The sequence below is a fragment of the Hyaena hyaena genome, unplaced genomic scaffold (genome assembly GCF_003009895.1).
Source record: "Hyaena hyaena isolate Hyena2069 unplaced genomic scaffold, ASM300989v1 scaffold_409, whole genome shotgun sequence".
Taxonomy (NCBI): Eukaryota; Metazoa; Chordata; class Mammalia; order Carnivora; family Hyaenidae; genus Hyaena; species Hyaena hyaena.
Window position 1 is genome coordinate 637,832 of NW_024081046.1, and position 20,006 is coordinate 657,837.

A 20,006-nucleotide genomic window follows, 5' to 3' on the forward strand; every position below is an offset into this window, starting at 1 on the left:
ACCCCCCCTCATGCTCTGTCCTTCTCTGTCTCTCAAAAATGAATAAATGTTAAAAATAATGTTAAAGTAAATAAGAGAAAAATCAGAGAATGTTGTGGAAATTTTGTGCCATAAATTCACAACTCAAAAAGGAGGGGCCCTGTAAAAAAAATGCAATTTATCAAGACTGATAGAACAGGGAATATGAATAGGCCATACATGTGTGCAAAATTGAATCTATACGTGAAAACATTCCCCGAAAGAAAAGTGTATTTGCTGAGACAACCGAATGTCCATGAGGACCACTGAGGCCCTTACACGGACACTCACCCCGAATGCATCCGAGGCCTCCCTGTGGCGAACACCACGGAAGCCCCTCGAGAAAACACGGCGAGCCTATAGGACTCTGTTGGACAAAGCGCTATCAGATGTGACAGCAAAAGCTCGAGCTGCTAAAAGAATCCCTAAGTCTGTCTTCACTAAACTTAAAAACCTGTGTGCTCCAGAGACACCATGAAGAAAACAGAAGGAGGCACAGGCTGGGAGGCAGTGATGCTGCCTTATGCTTCCAGCACAGGACTGGTGACAGAATTTATAACGACTCACATCACTCAGTTCTGAGAAAACAAGCAAACCAGTGAAAAGGTGACTTGAACAGACATTTGACCATTTCACACAAAACGCCAATGCACACAGAAAAGTACTCTACGCCGTTTATCATTAGGCAGATGAAAATTCCAGCCATGTTGATGGAGCGCCTGGGGGCTCAGTCAGTTAAGCGTCCGACTTCGGCTCAGGTCATGATCTCACAGTTCGTGGGTTTGAGCCCCATGTCGGGCTCTGTGCTGACAGCTCTGAGCCTGGAGCCTGTTTCAGATTCTGTGTCTCCCTCTCTCTCTCTGACTCTACCCCCCCCCCCATGCTCTGTCTCTCTCTGTCTCAAAAAATAAATAAACTATAAAAAAAAAAATTTTTTTAATTCCAGCCATGTTGAGATACTACTTCATGTTCATCAGAACGGCTATAGTAAAAACCACACTCACTACTGCAGGGGAGGGAAAAATTTTCCCTGTATCTTCTTAGATGCAGTTTCTGGAGTGTGCAAATTAAACTGACGATAGACAGAGTAACAGGAGAAAATGTTTATTTTCTGTGCACAAGGGAGGTGTCACAGAAAAGACGAGAAAAACTCAAATCCTATTTGGCCTGGGGGGTTATATTCCATTTTAACAAAGGGCAGTAAATTGTAGGGAAGTGACCAGAAAAAGGAAAAATGCTTTGGGTTTCTAGGGATGGTAAGCTGGGGGAAGAAAAATACACAGGGGAAAGTACTGGAAGGCAAGGTGATTTAGGCAGGTTTGTTACACAGACGGGAGTCAGCACCATCCCCAGAGCTAAGAGCGGTCTGTCTCCCCTCCCTGGCGCGGGAGGGTGCCTTCCCGGGGGACACCTGCGCCCTGGCTTTGTGCCGGGGGCACACTGTTTCTCAGCAAGTGATCCCGTGTCAGGGCAGCATGTTCTGTGGTGGCTCTCCTGACCCCCTTCAAATATCTTGTGTTTTCAAGGATGTAGCAGAACTGGACCCTCCAAATTCCACCGATAGAAACGTACAGTGGTGAGGCCACCGGGAGAACAGTAATTCCTTAAGGATTCAAGCATAAACTCACCACAGGAGCCAGCAATTCCGCTCCTGGGAATCCACCCAAGAAAAATACAACATACAGCAACTCAAATACATGCACATGAATATTCATAACAGCATTATTCTTTTTTAAAGTTTTTATTACTCATTATGTTGAGAGAGTGCTTGCACACACACAAGCAGGAGAGGGGCAGAGAGGGAGGGAGGGGAGGGCGTCCCAGGCAGGCTCCACACTGTCAGTGCAGAGCCCGGTGCGGGGCATGAACCTATGAACCATGAGACCATGACCTGATCCCAAGTCAGAGGCTTAACCGACTGAGCCTCCCGGGGGGGCTTCTATAACAGCCTTATTCTTAATGTCCCCAAACTGCAAATAGTCCAAACACCCACAAGCTGGCAAACACATAAACAGTAGATTCGTGTGATGGGATACTACTCAACAGTGGAAAGGAGAGGAATACTTCCTGCTACAGGAATGGACCTCAAAGTTAGGACACAATGGAAAAAAACGGATGAAAAATCAGGTATCGTAGGATCCCATTTATTCAGAACGTCCAGAAGAGGCAGATGTGCAGAGGCAGGAGGCACATCCGTGCTTTCCTGAGGCTGGAGGTGGAAGTGGGATTGTGGGAAATCTGTCCTGAGCCCGACTGCGGTGTTGGCCGCAGAACTCTAGACACGCACTGGAAATCACCGAACTGTGTCTGTACAATGGGCTGTGGTCAGAGGTGGCTTTGTTTGTCATCTTCCCATTTTTATGAAAGTAGAACTCGCCATGGTCCCTCAAGAGCACGTTGTAAAAGAGACTGCGGCCGGGGTGGGGGGGCACGAAGTGGCTCCTTCCGCAGGGCACAGGTACACAGCTGCCCCCACATGGGGCTGGCCCGTCCCGGACACCGTCCCCGAGGGCTCCAGGCTCTGGGTCACGGACACAGGCCAGGCCTGTCCTGGGGGCCCCCGTTCTTCTGGGACCGGCTGGCCACGCAGGTGCTTCGCACACGAACACACAGCCCTTCGGGACTCCGCTCACATCCCGTCTGCTCACGTCGTGGAGGCTGATGAGGAAGAGCATCTGCACGGCACGGAGGTGAGAGGGGCTGGGGCGCTCGCTGGCGGGAAAAGCCTGACACGGAGAGGAGGGTCCCCACGAGGCAGGTGAGCGACAGCGGATGGCCACTGGTCCACACGCTCTCAGAGCCTGTGTCGCAGCCACTGAGGGTGGCTGGACCTGCTGGAACGACAGCGTGCCACGTCGCAACTGCACGTGACGGGGTCTCGCGTGGCCTGGCAGGTTACCGACGAACGGAGAGCGGGGGCTGCTGTCCACCCGCGCTGCTTCTCGGATTGTTGCTGCTGAATCCTTGCTGATCTTGTTTTGCAGTTGAATCCATGCATTCCCATCCGCCATGACCGGGTGACTGTCGTCCTTTTTCTTTCACGTGGTTTAAACATAGCCTGTGTTGTTGGGACCTCACCACCTTGGTGACGGGTGATCGGGGGACAAGCCCCAGCTCTCTCACTGATCACTGCATGGGCTGCCAAGTCCTGACCGTTCCAGAACTTGTTTCCTTACCTATAACAATCAGGGGTGCATGAGGCAAGTACCCCTGAATGGCTGAAAAACATGGCTTGAAACTGTCTTGTTATTAGGCAAGTGGCACTCTATTTATCCGGCATTTTCGTGTGTGTGTGTGTATGTATTTATTTATTTTGAGGTAGACAGAGAGAGCACAATGCGGGGAGGCACAGAGAGAGAGGGAGAGAGAGAATCGCAAGCAGGCACCACACTTTCAGTGCAGAGCCCGACGTAGGGCTCGAACTCATGACTCATGAGATCATGATCTTAGCTGAAATCAAGTGTTGGAGGCTTAACTGAGCCCCAATCTGACACTTTCTATTTCTGCTTTTTTGTAAATATATTTTTTTAATGTTTTTATTTATTTCTGAGAGAGAGAGAGAGAGAGCATGAGCAGGAGAGGGTCAAAGAGATAGAGAGACACAGAATCCGAAGCAGCTCCAGGCTCTGAGCTGTCAGCACAGAACTCAACCCGGGGCTCGAACCCATGAACCGTGAGATCATGACCTGAGCCGAGGTCAGACCTTAACCGACTGAGCCCCCCAGGTACCCCGCTATTTCTGCTTTTTAAAAGTCTCCTGAAGGGGCACCTGGGTGGCTTAGTCGGCTAAGCCTCCGACTTTTGCTCAGGTCATGATCTCGCGGTTCGTGGGTTCGAGCCCCACGTCGGGCTCTGTGCTGACTGCCAGCTCAGAGCCTGGAGCCTGTTTCGGTCTGTGACTTCCTCTCTCTCTGACCCTCCCCTGCTCACGCTGTCTCTCTCTCTCTCTCTCTCCCTCTCCTAGAAATAAATAAAACATTAAAAAAAAATTAAAAAAAAAAAAAAAAAATCTCCTGAAGCTTTGTGTTGGCAGCACAAAGCCTGCTTGGGGTCCTCTCTCTTTGCCCCTCCCCTGCACGCTCTCTCTTTCTCAAAATAAATAAACTTTTTAAAAAAATCTCCTTTAGGGGTACCTGGGGGGGGCTCAGTCGGTTAAGCGTCCAACTTTGGCTCAGGTCATGATCTCGCGGTTCGTGGGTTCGAGCCCCGCGTCGGGCTCTGTGCTGCCAGCTCGGAGCCTGGAGCCTGTTTCAGTCTGTGACTCCCTCTCTCTCTGACCCTCCCCTGCTCATTCTGTCTCTCTCTCAGAAATAAATAAAAAACATTAAAAAAAAAACTCCTTTAAAGAATTCCCTCGCCCTGAAGTAGATCAGTCTAGTCTACTTTGAACCACTCGACCGTTAACAACATGAAGGGACAGCGTAGCAGGTGCCCCCACGTGGCCTCCGTCACCCTCCACCCGGCTGCTGGGGTCTGTCCACAGCTCACACTAGTCTGATGCCGGGCCACGCAGAAGCCTCGAGAGCCATCAGCCCTGGGCCCCAGACCGGCTCGTGGAGTGTCCGAGACGGGGGTGGGTGGGGCAGGGAAACGCAGGTCTCCCGGAAGGCAGAGCCCGTGTCTGTCCCACGCCACAGACACGGCTTGTCAGCTGGCGAGGCGTCACCTGCCCCCTCACTCCGTCCTGTGCTGCCCACCCACAAGTAGCCACCGCCCGAAACTGACAGGTCCACATCTTGTTTCTCGGGCGCACGCGGGAGTCAGAGACCTTCATGTTGACAACTGCACCTTTTCCGGGGGGACGTCCCTCCGTAGCAGGTGGATGAGCGGCCATCACCGGCCCACGCTTCCCTCTGCGCCCAGAGCTCGTCACCTCTGCCAGCTGGACCTCAGACGGCCAGGCCAGTCTCTGTCCCCACGCAGGGGCCGAGACAACAAGCCGTCCTCCACGGTCACTGCTCTCTCGGGGGCACTCAGTGCCGACTTTAAGTAAAACTGCCCCAGTGGGCTATTGAGGATGCAGACCACACAGGGAGGAGAGATTTAGGGGAGAATCCTGTCCCCCACTCCTGAAGCGCTTCTGTGCAAATGTCCCTGAAATCTTTAGGGAAAATGTCCGATGCTCTGCATTGTCCTCAATCCTCGCTTCAAAAAAGGCGGTAAAATAAAGGAAAGTTCCATGTGCTCATGCCTGTGGGCCCTGCTCCTGGCCGCCCGGGGAAGCCCTGCTTCAGCATGGACGGGTCAGAGTGACTCCGCAAACCTCAAAGCCCGGGTCTGCTCCTGCCCCGCACACACCGTCCCTCTGCTCCGTTAAACACTTAAGCAAAAAAGTGCATCCACATATACAGGCAAGAAAAAGAGAAAACCTCCCTGGTCCGCATAGGATTCGCGTCACACAGCCTGGCACAAACCAGAGACAGAAGACGAAGGCCTTGGTCCTTGGTCGTGAGGACGTCCTTATATGCAAATATACACGACGCTGCCCGAAAGTCCCTCCCCGGGGCCGTCCCTCCTCGTGAAGGTCGTGTTGCTGCTTCAGGTTCTCTCTCTCTCTCTCTCTCTCTCTCTCTGCCTCTTCCCAGCTCACACTCTGTTTCTTTGTCTCTCTCTCTCTTGAAAATAAATAAACATTAAAAAAATTAAAAACAAAGAAAGAAATCGGGCTTCTTCAGGCCTGACTGGGAAAGGTCTGCTGGCTGGTCATGGAAGAGCCTGGGGGCACCCAGCACAAGCCGGCTCGGCAGCCCCAGGTTATCCAGACGGGCTGTTTGCTGCCGTCCCCTCCCCGGAAGGGGCTGCCCGGCGTCGGCTTGTGCGGGCCCCGTGGGCACCCCTGGCCATGCAGCCGGCACTGGTGGGCAGAGCTGGGCCCTGTAGCCCAGAGGCCGAGCCAGTGCGGCGCCCAGCTCAGATCTGGCCCAGGACCCAGGCGCCTCCTGGGGACGGAGGCGAGAGTTGCGGTGACACTGCCCAGCCTGCGGTGAGCTGCGGCAGAGGGCCTCGCTGCTCCGTGGACATCGGGGCTGGCGGCGGTTCGGTTAGAGGCCGAGTCCCCCTCAGAGTGAGCTTGCTGCTTCTGGGCTTCCAGAAAGGTCCCTGTGGAGAAATCACTTCTGTTTTAGTCTTGCTGTGGGAGGGGATCCCCACCTTTTCGTGCCCCCCCCTTAGATGCTCCGGGAAGGAGGGGCCAGTCCAGAGCCAGGCGTGACTCCAGGTCCTCCATTTCCCCAGGGGACCCACGGTCCAGCCCGCGGCCGCCACCCTGCGCCTTAGTCTCTCCCGTGGGGAATCGGGTGACCACCCCTACCCAGGATCACGGCCACGAGCCCCTGGGGCTTGCTGGTCCGTCTGGCACCACGCTGCCATCTCACCGCAAGCTGCACTCAGACCTCACAGGCACCCTGCAGCACCTGTCGTGATCCGCGCGTTTCACGGGTGAGTGACAGGGTCAGAAGGACCCGCCCAGGCCCGGGCACGAGCCGGGACGGGCTAGGACCCCCTGCCCCCAGAGCAGACGGGCAACAAACGCTCATCCTGTAGCTCGTCTGCTCTGGGACATGTGACGCGTGGAACATAGAAAAGCTCTAAAGTCCGAGCATGAACCCCCGGGATCCGACCCCCACCCCCAGCTCCCGCCCATTAGCTCCCTGAAGCTGCGAGCACAGAGCCCACAACCCACAACGGGGCGGCTGAAACACCAGAGATTAAACCTCTCCCGGTTCTGGGGGCTGGAGGTCCAGGGTCAGGTGTCCACGGGCCCGGCTCCTGCCGAGGCCCCGCCCCGCAGTGCTCCGTGCGTGGACGGCCGGCCTCCCAGGTCCCCAGAGGGTCGTCCCCGCGCACGTCTGTGTCCTCCTGACTTCCCTCACAAGGACAGCAGTCAGAATGGGTCCGGCCACCTCCTCAGGATGCTGGGACCAGGACTTCAGTGCGTGACTTTCGGGGAGACACAATTCAGTCCCTCCCACGCCCCACGTGCACCCCGCCCCCTGCCTGCCCGGCCTGGACCCGGGGCCAGCCCTTCCCCTGGCGTTCCCTTGCACCCCATCATTTAGCGTTGCTCTAGGAGAAATGTCCCGTGCTGTGCAGGGCCGCCTGCAGCTGGCGTTTTTCTGCCATAAACGATCAAGACAAGAAGCAACTGTTCATTTCACGGCTCTCCTTCGCCCTGGATTCGGGGTTGCCTTGGACTTGGGGTTGCCCTGGACTTGGGGTTGCCCTGATTTGGGGTCGCCCTGGACTTGGGGTCCTCCCCAGGCTCTGCTGAAACAGGGCATCTGCCATGAGCGTCTCTGCCCACGCTGTCCCATGCGTCTCCGTTTTTCTTTCCCGAAGCCTCTGGGCGAACGGCGGGGTCTCCACACACGGAAGCAGCCCCACCCGGGGGCGACGCCTTCCCAGATGCTCCCGGTGGACAGAGGCACACCCGCCGGCAGTGGCCCCACCCAGGGGCCCCACTAACAGGTGCTCCGGACTTCTGGTCTGTCAACTGGACGCTGTCTCACTGGGGAGAAAATTATTTCTCTGATAGCTGGTTATAGCGAGTGTTTTTATATCTTTATTAGCCATTTGTTTTTCCTTTACTATGATTTGTTGATTCATCTATTTTGCCTATTAATCCAAAAGAACCTATAGTTTTATCTTTTTAAATGTTTATTTTATTTTTGAGAGAGAGAGACAGAGTTCAACCAGGGGAGGGGCAGAAGGGAGGGAACACAGAATCTGAAGCAGCTCCAGGCTGTGAGCTGTCAGCACAGAGCCCGACGCGGGGCTCGAACCCACGAACCGTGAGACCATGACGGGAGCCGAAGTTGGACGCTTAACGGACTAAGCCACCCAGGCGCCTCTATAGTTTTTATCTTTTTAATTGAATTACAAGAGTTCTTTATATATTTTGCATACTGATCTATAGGAAATAGGAAGTGCCAATATCTTCTCTCACTTTTGGCTCAGTTTTAATTTTCTTTACGGTGTCTTTTTGAGAAGCAAGGGTACTTTGAATGGAGCGCGTTTATCAACATTTGTTTCCATGGCTAGTGCTTCTGGGTCTCATTTACGAAATCCTTTCTTAGCCTAAGAATGAGAACGTGCATGGCACGCGCTCTTAGACTGACGTGTCGCGAGCCTCAGCGGAACTGTGCGGGTCGCGGGGGCACAGCTCAGGAGGTTTGTGTAAAGCGTGCCCACCTTTAGCCACCAACCAGCACAGGAAACAGAACATTCCAGTATCCGAGGAGTGCCGGGAGCTCTGAGCCCTTCCCAGGACACACCGCGCCAGCAGGGGAGGGCGGCGCCGGGGAAGCCCCAGCCCCAGCCATCTGCAGGGCCCCAGGGCAGCCAGCTGTGGCCTCCTCTGGTCTCCCAGGGAGAAGCTGGGGTCTCCCCACCCCCACCCCCCACCCTCACGTGGCACAGCCCTGCTATGGTTGGCCCGGGGACCGGCCAGCTTGTACGTCCCTGTCCTGAACACATGCCACCAGTTACTGACTTTCAGAGACGAACAGCCGAACACCCTGCTGTGGTTCAGTGTCTGTGGGACGCGGAGCCTCTCTGGCCCGGTGCGCAGCACAGGAGGGGACCCCACGGGCTGCCCTAAAGCCTGACCACGCTTTCCCTCCATGTGCCCTCTCTCCTTCCCTACTTTTTGGCCTTCCTGCAATAATTCACTTCTTCAGCTGCTTGGTTTTCTTTTAACCTCTTGGGAATTCTTCCTGCCTAACGGCCTCGAGGACCACGACAAGCATCTGCCAGCCCAGCTGGTAATCGCAGAGACGTCCCTCCCCACACCCCGCACCCCTTCTCCCGCTGGGCCGGGCACCTTGCGTTGTCATCCAGGACGTGCCCCGTGTCCTCGGATCGTCTGGGTGGACACCCCCGGCTTGGCGGCCGACACCCTGCATCTTGGGTCTACACCGCTAGCCCCTGTTCCAGGGGCTCACTTGGAATCCCGTCATCTCGTCTCCTGCCATCCCCTGCCGTCCCCCCGCGCTGCCCACTGCGGCAGGAACCTGTTTCTGTGTCCACGTCTCCCTTCCTGGGGGACCGCTCTGTTTGGGGTGCATATCCACAGGAACAACTGTGTTAGGGCCCTGCAAGTCTGAAATGCCACCAGGCCGGTCCTCGAACTTGACACGGAGAGCAGGCTGGACCGCGCAGCCGGAGCTTTGCAGGCCTCTGCACGACTGGCTCCTTGTGTGGAGAGAAGTAAAGGCTCCCAGGCCTCCAGAGCTGCTGTGCTGCGGCCTTTACCGTCTGGGCTCTTCGCAGGCTTTTCCCTTTGAGAGCCGTCTTCTCAAACATCACCACGCGCCTCGCGGAGGGTCCCCCGTCGAGCCCTCTGTTCGAGAAGCATGTCCTTCAACCCTGGAAACATTTTAAAATTACTTCGTAGATGATCATTTCTCCTTTCTCTTTCTTCTTTGAGCTGTGAAGCCCTTGGATGGATCCTGTGATTTTCATACGTGTTCTTATTTCCCACCTCTTAGTTTCTGCCCCCGTTTCTGGGCGATTATCTGAAATATATCATCAGATCTCGAGTGTCTCGAGCTCACCTGCTGACACTGGCGCCAGGTGGCTCTGTTGGGGGCCGTCCGTGGCCTCTTCTCGCCAGACGGAGGGGCCTCCCCAGCCCTGCCCCAAGCCCCGGCGACCACAGACGTCTACACTTGTTGTGGAGCGGCCCCCGGAAGGGCGGGAGGAGGGGCCACCGCTTACCACGGCCCTCGGAGCCGCTCCTTCAGGACAGGGTCTTGGCTGGGGGTGGGGCAGCCTCAGAGGCCCCCACGGGACCTTGTTGCTGTGACAGTCCTCGCCCCACAGGCCAAGAAGCTGAGGGAGCAGTTTTAAAATGTCCCTGGGACTTGTTCTGATCGGGCGTGGTGACACAGGCAGGCAGAGACGGCTGTCGTGAAGGGAAAAATGCCGGCAGGCGTGCGGCTCCCGAGGAGCGGGGGGCAGGGCGGCCACGCAGCCGCCCCGAGGACCGTCGGGGACAGAGGCAGGTGGATGGCAGCCCATACTATGGTTCCCAGGGAAGGAGCAGGTGAGCGGCTGAACGGGCTTAGGACTGGATCGACGGGGTACTTCTGGGGGGTCTGGGCTGCGGTGGCCCCGGGCTGCGGTGGCCCCTGGGTGTCCAGCGTCCGGCCCGGAGCGAGAAGGGCGCAGGCGTCCTGCCTCTTGGGGTGCATATGCCAGAAAGGGGAGGCTCCAGACTGGCGGGTGCCCTACAGAAGGCGCCCTTCCCAGGCCGGTCTCTTGTGGTCTCTGAGAACTGGCTGGCTCTGGGGCGGCATCTCTGCCCAGCCAGCGAGGCCCAGGGGCCACAGCACGAACATATAGAAATAAAACAGCGGGGGCACCTGGGGGGCTCAGTCGGTTGAGTGTCCGACTTCGGCTCAGGTCATGATCTCGTGGTTCATGGGTTCGAGCCCCACGTCGGGCTCTGTGCTGACAGCTCAGAGCCTGGAGCCTGTTTCTGATTCTGTGTCTCCCTCTCTCTCTGACCATCCCCTGCTCATGCTGTCTCTCTCTCAGACATAAATAAAACATTAAAAAGAAAAAAATAGCATAGTTGGTAGCAGGGTGAGGCTGACGGCCCTACATCGGTTCCAGCGATCTGTTCAGGAGCCGGGAGAAGGGCCGTGCAGGTCAGGCTGTGGACCCCGTGTGCCCACCACACGCACCCGGGCCAGGACAGACTTCTCACCTCGCTGCGCAGGTTTTAGTCAGACGGTGGCCACGGTGACACCTCAGGCCTTTAGGTAGCAATACGGACCCATCCCAGCGGCCCCAGCCCTCGGAATGTCCCAGCGCACATGGTCACAGCACCTGGGGGGGCGGCGGGGGTCACCGCGGGGGGGGCGGCCCTCTTCCTCGGGGCCCGGCCTCCCACACTGTGGGCCCCCGCAGGGCTCGGGCCTGCCCCCAGCTTCGTGGCCCCCACCCCCGGCCTCTCTGGATGGCGCGAGCTGAGCGGCGCCGTCGTTGGCTGGCCTGGGCGTCACGCCCGCGGGCGTCACAGGCCGGTACCCACGGCCACGGGCCGTGAGCCTCCACTCAGCTCATCGCGGGATTTCCTCCAGTTCTTTCCAGGAGGTGTGCTCGCTGCGGGGACGGCAAGGTGGCCCCAAAGACACCCACCGCCGCACCCCGAACCCTGTGAGTGCGGAACATGCGGGACAAAGGGACGCCGCACGCGTCCTGAATTATCTGACGGGCCGACGCGCCACGGGCTCCCTACGACAGGGGGCAGGAGCGCCGGAGTCAGAGACGGGGCTGCGGCCGTGGCGTGGGGACACGAGGCAGGGCCGTGAGCCAGGGGCCGCAGGCGCCCCCAGAAGCCGGAGAAGGAAACAGATCCCCGCCGGGAGCCTCCGAGGAAGCAGCCCCGCCGACACCCGACCGCGCCCGGGAAAGCCGGCTGGGCTCGCGAGCTCCCGGGACGGAGAGCCATGCGCTGCGGCCCCGGCGGTCTGCTCGGCAGCGCCGGGAAACAGAGCCGGCAAACAGTTAAGGCAGACCGTTTTCACCCTACTGGGCCTGAATGCCACGGTGATGACTGCCCCGCAGACACCGGCCTGCGAGTGCTCAGGGCGCCGGTCAGTCTGTGCAAGGGAGAGTCTTCGGTCTGAGGCTGAAAGCAAAGTGCTTCCTGGGTTTTGCTCGCTGTTGTGTGCTGGGGGCGCCGGCCGTCTGCACACGGGCCGTTCCGTACGGGCCACACCACGTTTCGGGGCTGCTTCCCCTCCAGCGGCTGCCTGGGCTCCGCCTATCAGAGATGGGGACCCGTGGCCCACGCTGTGGGCTTAGCGGTGAAATAACACGCCAGCTGGAAGGACGGGAACACGCCTGCATTTCTTTACTCATTCCTGCGAATCTCACGGGGCGCTGTGTGCCACTCCTGCGCACGGCCTCCGTGCTGATACCCCGAGGGGGCCCCAGGCCATACAATGGCAAGGTCCCACGTAATCATGTTTCCATTCCACTGACGGGCTCGCAGGAAGTGAAGGACGAGTCCTGCCGTTCTTGTGAGGACTTTGGTGAGAACCTTGCAGACGCCTGGGTTTTAAGAGTGGGTGGATGCAAGGTACAAGGGGGAGGGCAGAGGCAGCCCCTCCCTGCTGTGCCCTGCGGGCCCCCCGCCCCAGAGCCTGAGCTCACAGGAGCCTGGGGGAGCTCACTGGTGCCCACGGGCCATGGAGCTGGCACGGGCGGTCTGTGGGGCTCAACTGTTTGTCCCCAAACCTCAAGGGTGAGCTCACCCCCCAGGCTCACCTGGAACATTCACTGAGGAGTCATCCCACGCTCCTCCGAGTTGCCAGAGAGCCAGCGTTCCCGCGCCGTCTCCTGCCTTCCTGGGCAGTCTCGCTGCCCACGCCCCGCGCTCCCAGGGGGGGCGCCCACGGGGAAACCAAGGTCCTCTTCCCCTGGCGGCCTCACTTCCTTCTGAGGAAGGCTGGGTCTCAACCGCCGCACATCAGGACGCAGCACGGCCCGCAGGGCGAGACGGCGCCAGCTGCCTAGAAGCATCTTGACCGTCTTCCAAAAAATAACTTCCAGCCGCTCTGAAATCTGGAAATGCTTATTCCCTTTTTTTAAACTTTCTAGAAGGTAGATTTCAAGTTTTTAAAATATTTTCTTTGGCTTTTCTTTTGATACAGAAGCAAGTTATTGGGAATCTACCAAACATAACTTACAGTCTCTTCAGCCCCAGGAATTAAACAGGAAAAACTAAAACAGAACAAAACCCTCTATTGTCACTTGTGCGTCAAACATTTACTTCCTCTGGGCAAGCAGGGACCCTTGGTTCGTGCTCAGAGACCCTTCCAGCAATCCCTCCACCCACAGCCACGACACAGAATTTTAAAAAGAAAGCATTAAAAACCATAACCCTTCTGCAGGCCAAAAGTGAAAGAAGACACAAAACAGTGTGCAAGATTGGGACCTTGGACCTGCACGGCTCTGGATCCAGAAACAGGCACGTGGCTGGGATGCTGTCCCTGAGGGACAAAGGGTCTAAAACCACCCAAAGAGAATGGGGAGCAACAGCCAAGAGCATCACATAAAATCAGAGCTGGGGCACGTCTCCCACCTCTGTGACAGGAAGTTGTGAAAGAAAATCACCTGCAGCAATTACTTGAGGATCCCCCAGAGGATGGGCCTGCACACTTCTGCACTTCTGGGGGGGGGTGGCTGTGCGAGGGCCCTGAGCACCCCACGGAACACACATCAGCGCCACAGAGCCCCAAAAGGCTGTGTGGAGGCACCCGCGGGACTGAGAAGCACAGACGGGTGAGCAGAGAGAGAGCACGGCACACAAGCCCCTTGTTTACGCTGAGCCTGCAAGCCTCAATTCCAAAGCACATGACTCTAAGAAAAAGATAACAAGATCTGCAATCAGCAGATGAATTCATCCCAGATGAAATGAAAACAATACAACAACTAAAAATTAAAACAATAGAGCAGATGTTAACATAACCATGTTTAGGATTCACACGTTGGATAAAGAGAAAATGTCCAGAAAAATTAGAAGAGATTATAAAACAAGAACTGGACAAAATGAAATGAGAACAAGTATAACAAAGAAAATTGGAAATGAGACATGAAGTCATCCCCCAAAACTACCCCAAAGCAACCCCATCTCAGTACATGATACAAACCCTAAGTGAGCACCAGTGGAGACAGATTTCCTGAAGAGAGCACAGGTAAAAATTAGGAAGAGCAGTTTTGAGACGCAGAGAGCAGACGGAGTAGTTTCAATCTATCCCCTCACAGGAGACCCAGAATAAGAGAGCCGAGGTCAGGGTGCAGACCACAGACCACATTTATGTGCAGACAAGCGACCGGAATGTCCAGGATTGAAGACAGAAAGAACACACCGAGAGCCAAGCAGGGTCACCGAAAATCAATCCACACTTAACAGTTACTGTAGCGAAATGTCAGGACATCAAGAACACATCAAGAAAAGGCAGATTTCCTTCCCAGAAATGGCAATTCAATGGACGGCAAGCTCCTTAGCAGCAAGAGCTTCCAGAGTGGTGTCGTTAAAATTCTGATAGGAGATAACTGCCAGCGAGGAGTTCTATACCAGTTAATTCTTGTTCAGGAGTGAGATCAAAATAAAGCCTTTTCATACACTCACAGGCAAAAAGAATCACCCCTTGTGCCTCGTTTCTCCCCTTTCTGACAGGCACGGCTGTAGCCGCCACACTATGCCTGTCCTGCCACCGCGGGTCACCGGGGAATCTGCTCGGAGCCTCTCACCCGCCCTTAGCACTGCGCGCGCCTCCGGAAATGAAGAGCCCACCCTCCTCCGCTTCCAAGCCTCCCGGCAAGAGCCCTTGGAACCCACAGAGAAGCGTCCAGGGCGGGAGAGGAGACCCTCCGCGGGCAGGACGAAGGTGCCGAGTTGGCCAGAGACCACCCACTCCCGGGAGTTAGCCTGGTTCCCCGGCTCCCCTGTGCCGACTTCACCCTCCCTGCTTGTTGATGGGGTGGTCTTCTAACTACTTTCTGCTTCACCAACACCCTCTTCTGCTCTAAGCTATTATCGTATTTTCCAGATCCAGAACTCTGAGTTGACTCCTTGCTATAATTTCCAGTATCACTTCTTTGAACATATTCAGCCTAATTAAAACTGTGTGCTTGCAAACTTCATTATCTGGATCACCCACAGATCAGTTTTTTTTTTTTTAAATTTGATCATGTGTTCATGTTGCCTGGTGTGACATACATTACACATTTTGTTTTTATTTTTTTAATGTTAATTTATTCACTTGGGGTACAGGGACAGAGAGAGAGGGAGAGAGAGAATCTCAAGGAGGCTCCTAACTGTCAGTCCAAAGCCCAATGCAGGGCCCAAACCCATAAACCATGAGATCGTGACCTGAGCCAAAGTCAGACGCTTAACCGACTGAGCCACTCAGGAGCCCCGTATGTTACACATTTTAAAACCATGAGGATAACCTGCGACCTACAGTGGTATTTTCTTCTTTCTTCTACAGTGGAAGGACTGACTTCCACTTCTGGCCAGGAGCCGAAAACAGCCCGGCACCTGATGCGATCAGGGTCTGTCTCGGTCTGAAGCTGAGCCTCAGGCCCCGCAAGGTTGGGGTGTTCCCAGGTCACTCTTCTCCTGGAGTCTGGTATTATGGGTCCCCAACCTGAAACCTGGGGCTTTACTCAACTCTCGGTCTCTGCAGTGGTGTCAGAATAACAACTTAATCCCCTTGGTCTTTGTTCTGTTGGGAGATTTGCTCAAAAGCTGAAGGTTTTGCTTTTTTTTTTTTTTTTTAATGTTTTTTACTTATTTCTGAGAGAGAGAGAGAGACAGCGTGAGCAGGGGAGGGTCAGAGAGAGAGGGAGACACAGAATCTGAAGCAGGTTCAGGCTCTGAGCTGTCAGTACACAGCCCAATGTGGGGCTCAAACTCATGAACCATGAGATCATGACCTGAGCCAAAGTTGGATGCTTAACCGACTGAGCCACCCAGGCGCCCCGGTTTTTGTTTTAAAAACAATTTTTAAAATGTTTTATGTATTTTTGAGAGAGTGCGAGTGGGGGAGGGGCAGACAGAGGGGGCAGGGACAGAGAATCTGAAGCAAGCTCTGTGCAGGTAGAAGTGAGCTGATGTGGGTCTGGAACTCATGATCATGACCTGAGCCGAAGTTGGACGCTAGACTGAACCACCCAGACGCCCCAGTAGCTGAGCGCTCAAAAACCCAATACCTCTTCCAAACAAACATGCTCACTGGGGGCAAGGCTCACCTTTCTGGAATTCTTCACTCCCTTGTTGCAGAAGGATTACAATCCAGAAGGATTGGTCCTAATGACCTAGCCTGCCATTTCCATATCAGAAACCGAGGGTGACCTTTCACAGCAAGGGGGATCTTATCTTAGCATCCGTGGAAAGTTCTCCAGGCGCCTCTGTAGTTGATACCTTTGGCAGCCTGCCCAGTGACCAGTACTCCTAACAGGCCCCAATTTAATTTCAGGGACTGTGGTGGCTTTCTGATGTGTCAGCTGGGCTCCCCCCACCCCCCGGGGCCCTTCCTGCCCCAGGGGGTTTCCTAACTGGGTCACAAGGGGCATCTCGCTGAGGTTTGGCGCGGAGGGTGAGGCTGCAGCGGTCTCACGTGGAAGGTCCGGGCAGCGCCCGGGCGTGGCTGCGCCCCTCGCTGCTGCACATCCGCCAGCTCACCTGGCGGCGGGAGGCAGGCGTGCGGCTCCCCCAGCCCCGGGGGGCTTGTGCTGTCGGTCCTGCGACGGGCTCTTCCCCCGCGGGACCCCCGCCTCCCCCTCAGGACGCCGCCCACAGGACGGGGCCGCCCCGGGGCTTCCCTCCCTCCGCGCAGCCGGCTCCACGGTGCGGACGCCGGGCCCTCGGTCCCCGATCGGCGCCCGAAGACCTCGTCCGCTGGGGTCCTGCGTCTGCCCGGCGTCCGCCTGCCGCCCGAGCGCTGGGCCGCAGGGGGAGTCCGGCTGGGCCCTGGCCCCGCGGGGCTCGCGTTTCCGCCCTAGTGACGGACGCAGCGCCGGCCCAGAGGCTACCTGGTGGGGGCGGGGCAGGGGGCGCAGGCTTGGGACAGAGGGGCGGCCCCTTGCCCTCGGGGTGGCCGCGTCCGCGTGACGGCAGCGACCCCGGGACGCTCGGAGGAGCCGGGCGAGCGCTGGGCAGAGGTGCAGTCAGGACGCGGGGAGGGCTCGCGGGCCCTCAAGGCGGGTGGTCAGCGCGGAGGCGCCCTGCCCGGGCTCGGCTCGCTCGCGCGGCCGCAAGGGTCCCTCCGCGCATGCTCTCCGCGGACCGACGCAACGTGAGCCCGTGTGCGTCCCCGCCCGCCGCGCGGAGGGGGCCGCAGGCCGCAGGCCGCACGCGCCGGACCCCGCGGCTGGCGCAGGCGCAGCACCCTCCCCGCGGCGGCGCGCGCTTCGCGCGGCTTGGCCCCTCCGGGACCCCGTAAGGGCGTCTCCATGGCGACCGCGTGGGCCTAGCAGCCTCCATTGTTGGGCTGCACCTCCCGGTTCTCTGCTTGTCAGCGTGCTGGAGGAGCGGGGCGCCGCAGGTGAGGCGGGGGTGCGGGGGTGGGGGCGCCGCAGGTGAGGAGGGGGTGGGAGGGCGCTGCAGGTGATTATTGGGGGTGCCGGGGTGGGGGGGGCACCGCAGGTGAGGGGGGGAGGGCGCTGCAGGTGGGGGGACAGGGGAGGTGTCGCTAGTGAGGCAGGGGTGGGAGGGTATCGCAGGGGAGATGGGGGTATAGGGGAGGGGCCGCAGGTGAAGCCGGGATGGAAGGGTGCTGCAGGTGAGTTGGGGGGGCCGGGGGCGCTGGGGGGCCGGGGCGCTGGGCAAGCACCCCCCCCCCCCCCAGTGTGGGCAGGCGGCAGAGGAAAGGCAGACGGAAGGCGGTGCCCCTTCTGGCCTGCTCTGCCATGTCTGGCTGCTCTGGGAAAGGCTGTGCACCCCAGGCCTGGAACTTGAGGACTAATGGGTCGGCGCAACCAGGCCTGGTACAGATGGGGAAACTGAGGCAGTCACAGTGGGGATGAGGGGCGGCCTCCGCCCCTCCAGGAGTTGGCTCTGCCCATTTTTAGGTCCTGTTGTTTCACTGGTTTTGAGACTTTTCCCCTCTCTGGAGGATTGTAGGAGGTGGAAGCAGCCTTCAGGTGGGTGATTCACCGGAAAGGGTGCACCAGGGAAGCCCCAGGGTGTCCTTGGGTCACACCTGTGCGTTGCCCTCACTCATTCGTTGCTCAGCCTTTGGGCAGCTCGGTAACCAACCCAAGCCTCGTATTCCTCATCCCGAACCCAGGAAGGAAGCGTGTGCGCAGGGTATGCCAGCCCAGTGGAGTGTTAAGGAGTGATCACATATGAACTCATGAGCATTCCGATGTGGGTTATTCCTGCCGGATCAATTGTTAGAAATTACACGTGGAAGTGTGTTTCCCCAAAAGAGCTTCTGGTGAGCAGCAGTTCTTGAACTACTTTGGAAATATTGTTGAACAACTAAAATTGAAGATTCTTTTTTGACAGATTTCCCCCAGCACCTAACTGTGTGCTCCCCAGACCCAGCGCTGCTCCCTGAGCCCGGGGGGCGCATCCCTGGGCACGGGGAGCTCGTCCCCGGTGGGGGGAGAGAGCTCAGAACCTCAGCAGGAGCAATCAGCGCAGACTGAGGAGCGCTCTGCACTCACGTCTTACGGAAGGAATGTTACTGGTTTACAGACTGAAACCTGATGTTTTCATCTCTAAAATAGCCATTCTTACTTTGCATCATTGCGTTTTCCAGGAGTTAAAAGTTGAATCTTGGAACTCCGTGGTGCGAAGTGAGGCTTGACTTCTAGCTTTCTTCCTTCTTTCAAACTTGAGCGTCAGGTTTATGATACCGTTTATTAAAAATGGTGGTTTTGTAAGCAAGTGAAACTGTTGCCGGCCCCCCACATAGCCGCCCCGTGGCACCTGGGCGAGTGTGTCAGGGCACCCAGCTGTGGCCATGTCTCCCTGTCTCCAGGTGACCACAGAGCACGCAGGATGAGCGGTGGTCCCCGGACGGGAGTCTCCTCCTGGCTGGCAGATGGACGGAAGCGGCTCCCACAAGCTGCGCCCTGCGGCGGCTGATCCAGAGCGCGGCTCCAGCCCCGTTAGCAGCATGCCTGCCGCCCCCTCCGGAGAGGCTCCCCAGGGCGCCCAGGGGCTCATCCTTTCCTCCTCATCGATCTTAGACTTGAGTCAAAGTGGTCTTCACCAGTTAGGAGAGATCTTTCGGATCCCCAACCTTAAAGTAAGTGGGACATTTCTCATTAGTGCGTCTGCCCAGTAGACACGAATGGCTTTTACTTGGAGCCTCACTTTAGGAGAGAGAGTCCAGAATGAGACAGAGGAAGGTTGACTCGGGGTCTCACGTGCTGCTCAGCACAAAATGAGAAACTGAGGTACGGGAACGAGCAAATGCAAATACCTCGTGGAGTTGGGCTACAGGAGCCATCCTCCCTCCCTGCGGGCTCTTAAGCACCAACAAGCCGATGGTAGATTCCACGGCCCATAACACCCGTGACCTCTTACGTGAAACGCCCTGCCCACAAGCCCACGTGGTATTAAATCAGTTAACAACGGTTCTTGCGCGTGATTTGCTGACGTTACCCGCGGACTTTGCCCTGTGCCCAGTGTCTTCTCCAGGCCCTTGCCAGCTGGCGATCCAGGGAGTACTGCCTCCTGCCCCGTGATTTCTAGAGTAAGCTGCTGTCAGGGCACAGTTTTGACGTGAGCGGGGTTCCTGCTGCCTGGCACTCATGTAAATTCCTTAAATCTCACTCGTCTTCATCTGGAACATGAGAATGAGCATGTTTTGTGGGTTATTACAAGAACTAAACCGCAGTGTCCCCAGCACCGCACCCGCTGGACACCCTGCACTGGTGCGGTGTAGACTGACACTTTTGAGTGCTTTTACAAAGCTGCGTGCATTGCTTTTAGGTGGCTGCTCGACTGACTAAACCCCTCTGTTGCATGTGACACGCCCTGTTTTGCTGCCAAGGCCGGCCCTGGTCTTGCATACCTGAGCACCTGTCCCTTGGAGTGAATCCCTCGGTCGTCAGGGCTGCCGTCTGCCGCTCCCAGCGGGCGTCAGAACCCCGGCCCTGCCCTGAGACGGACGTTACCTCTGTGCATAAAGGAAGAAGGAGGAGGTTCCAAACTGCTCTTCAGGCTTAATAAAGAAACATCATAACTGCTTAAGCCCTTTGGAAAACAGGGATGTGAATATAAATGTTATTGCCATGGCAACCAATCACTGAAGGAGGTGGCCGCTTGGCGCCGTGGCCTTCGAGGGGTTATGGGCACACGTGCCGGCGAAGTGGCGATCGCCGGGGTCACCGGGAGCACATCCGCTGCTTCCACAGACATGTGCGGTCCCAGAGCGGGAGGGCCTGTGTTCACAGGGTCTCAGCGGCCCAGGAGGGAGGGCGGGCTTCAAGGTGCGGTCACCTGGCTGTCA

The 20,006-nt window shown here is 57.1% G+C and overlaps 1 protein-coding gene across 1 annotated transcript in view; it reads left to right on the forward strand.

The window, feature by feature from the left end:
- The first annotated feature begins 16,910 nt into the window (after positions 1 to 16,910).
- LRRC27 (leucine rich repeat containing 27) overlaps positions 16,911 to 20,006 on the forward strand; it is a 33,331-nt gene continuing 30,235 nt past the window's right edge. Inside the window, 2 exon segments of the mRNA XM_039252421.1 lie at positions 16,911 to 17,084; positions 18,528 to 18,797. Coding sequence (XP_039108352.1) covers positions 18,591 to 18,797 — 207 coding nt within the window. The 5' untranslated portion in view covers positions 16,911 to 17,084; positions 18,528 to 18,590.